Consider the following 2,375-nt stretch of genomic DNA (forward strand, 5'->3'; position numbering starts at 1 on the left):
TCTTTGGATGAGTTTGTTGATTAAATACATCTGTATATAGATAAAGTGGAGTCAATTAATTTAAACTGGAGAAAATATAGAGGAAAGCGTCCCCCGGGGGATCTGATTTCCCAGCCCCCGGGTCGCCAGCCGTCGGATCAGCCATCTTGAACGGCTAGATCTGCTTTTACTCAATGTAGCAAAAAAACACCTCCCGGCAGCAAAAAAAATAACCCGCTTTTGCTACATTGTAGCAAAAAACGGTTCGATCACGAAATCAAATAAAAAGGCTGAGCTCGCCGGAGACTCGCCGGAGACCTCGCCGGAGAGCTCGTAGCAAAAAAAAAAATGCTATTGTAGCAAAAATAAATATCGTCGAAGACATTGACGCAGAACTAGCCGGAGAATTCATGGGAGACCTCACCAGAAACTCTGTAGCAAACATATTATGTAAATGTAGCAAAATCACACACAAAAAAGTAGCAAAAAAGTTATTCATATGTTGCAAAACTATAGAATAAAAACACCGTCGAAGACCTCGCCTGCAGCCAATAGCAGCGCCGCCTTTCGCCAGTAGCAACGCCTAACATCTAAGATAGCAAAACATGCCTCCGGCGGTAGCAGAAAGCCACCCTCCACCGGTAGCAACATCAGAGATCTAAGGTAGCAAAGCTGGCCTCTGTCGGTAGCAAGGACCTAAAGGTAGCAAAACTGGAATCCACCGGTAGCGCAGATACAGTAGTACTCTAGATAGGTAACCACCGAAAATCTCTAGCAGGAAGATCTACCACGGCAGAGCAGATCCCCCAATGAATCAATCAATCAGCAGCAAAAGAGCCTAGAATCAGAACCAGACTTTGCAGTCGACGGGCTTGAACGCGGGCGGGGATGCGGCGCCGGGGGCGGGGAGGGAGAGCGGGCAGCTGATCCTGGCCCGAGGCTCGCGCACCTTGAAGGCCCAGACCTTGACCCGGAGCCTGGCGTTGAGCTTGACCTCGACATCGAACGCGCCGGCGGACTGCTGCGACCTGAAGTTGGCGGGCGCGACGTCGCCGTCGAGCACCTGCTGGCCGCCGAACACGGGGGCGAGCTGCCTCGACTCCTGGGTGCCTTGGTAGAAGGCGTCGAGGGGCGCGAACCCGAACCGCTGCCCCTCGAACAGGGCCAGGGCCTCGACGTTGTCGTAGTAGAGGCTGACCCGCTTGTTGGGGTTGCGGACGGTCATGGCGACGGTGAGGTTGTAGGTGAGGGTGGAGCTGGGGGAGATGGTGAAGGTCGCGAGGGAGGCGGAGTCGACGAGTGGAGGAGGAAGGTGCGTGCGTGAGGATAAGAGACGTGGTGGGCCCCAGCGGGACACGCGGCGCGCAGGGAAGACGGGGGATGCAAACGCTCCGTCCCCCGGGGGAACACAATCATTTTCCAAATATTTAACCCACATTTTTAGCTTAAATTTAGACCGGCTTTACAGTGGCTGCAGACAACACGTCCGAACGTTTCCTCCTTCGTCTTTCTTGATGGGGACCCGTTGTTTATTGTGTGTATATCATATGTGCTTGAATGTTAATGCTCTAAAGCACATCACCCATTTTATTTTGGTATTTAAATTTTATACTTTGGTTTTTTGTGCCACTTGTTAAATTTAGGATGTTCGAAAGCACTTGAACCATTTTCTTTTTTTTTAAATCTTATGCTCTGATTTTGTGTGCCAGTGATTAAATATAGGATGCTCTATCGGGATGGTGTCGGTCACTAGCGGACCTTCATGGGGCGAAATGGGTCGTCGCCCTCCCAGCCCATGAAGAAACAACATATTTTTTCCATGTATTTGCGCCGTTTGTCCACTAACACTAGTAGAAAACGAGCCTTCCATCCACCCTCATTAGTCTCCAAAATATTCGAACCGCGACTAAAGGGGTCTTTAGTAGCGGTTCGGGAGCCGACCCGCGACCAAAGGTCTGGGCCCAGCGGGCTCGGTCGACAACTGGGGGACGGGAGGGGCTTTAGTCGCGGTTGGCCAGGCCAACCGCGACTAAAGGTCCTCAGGCCTGGCCCGAAGGCCTTTAGTCGCGGTTGGCCAGGCCAACCTGGACTAAAGGCCCACCCCTATAAATGCGGTTCATCACACTCACTTAGCCATTTGGTGCCACTTCTCTTAATAATCTTCACAAGGGGGTGGTGGGTTTGCTTTTGGTTCCTCTTATGCACACAAGGTGTTCGATGAAATGCCCGAGAGCATGAAACAAACATGATATGAAGTGTCCGAGCCACACTCGAGCTTTCTCATTTATTTTTCCTCCTCGATCGCGGTTAGCAACTTGAACCTTTCATGTGTCATTGATAAAATATGCATGTGTGTAGTTCATTGTTTAATTTCTATTATTTGTAGCTAGTTAGTT

General features: G+C 50.6%; 1 protein-coding gene across 1 annotated transcript; it reads right to left on the reverse strand.

Moving 5' to 3' along the window:
* Nucleotides 1-773: 773 nt before the first annotated feature.
* Nucleotides 774-1,417, reverse strand: LOC127339967 (NDR1/HIN1-like protein 10). The gene has a single exon (XM_051365755.2). It carries the CDS (start codon nucleotides 1,415-1,417, stop codon nucleotides 824-826), a length of 594 nt encoding a protein of 197 aa, XP_051221715.1. The 3' UTR covers nucleotides 774-823.
* Between the last annotated feature and the right edge of the window lie 958 nt (nucleotides 1,418-2,375).

The sequence above is a fragment of the Lolium perenne genome, chromosome 3, assembly GCF_019359855.2.
Source record: "Lolium perenne isolate Kyuss_39 chromosome 3, Kyuss_2.0, whole genome shotgun sequence".
Taxonomy (NCBI): domain Eukaryota; kingdom Viridiplantae; phylum Streptophyta; class Magnoliopsida; order Poales; family Poaceae; genus Lolium; species Lolium perenne.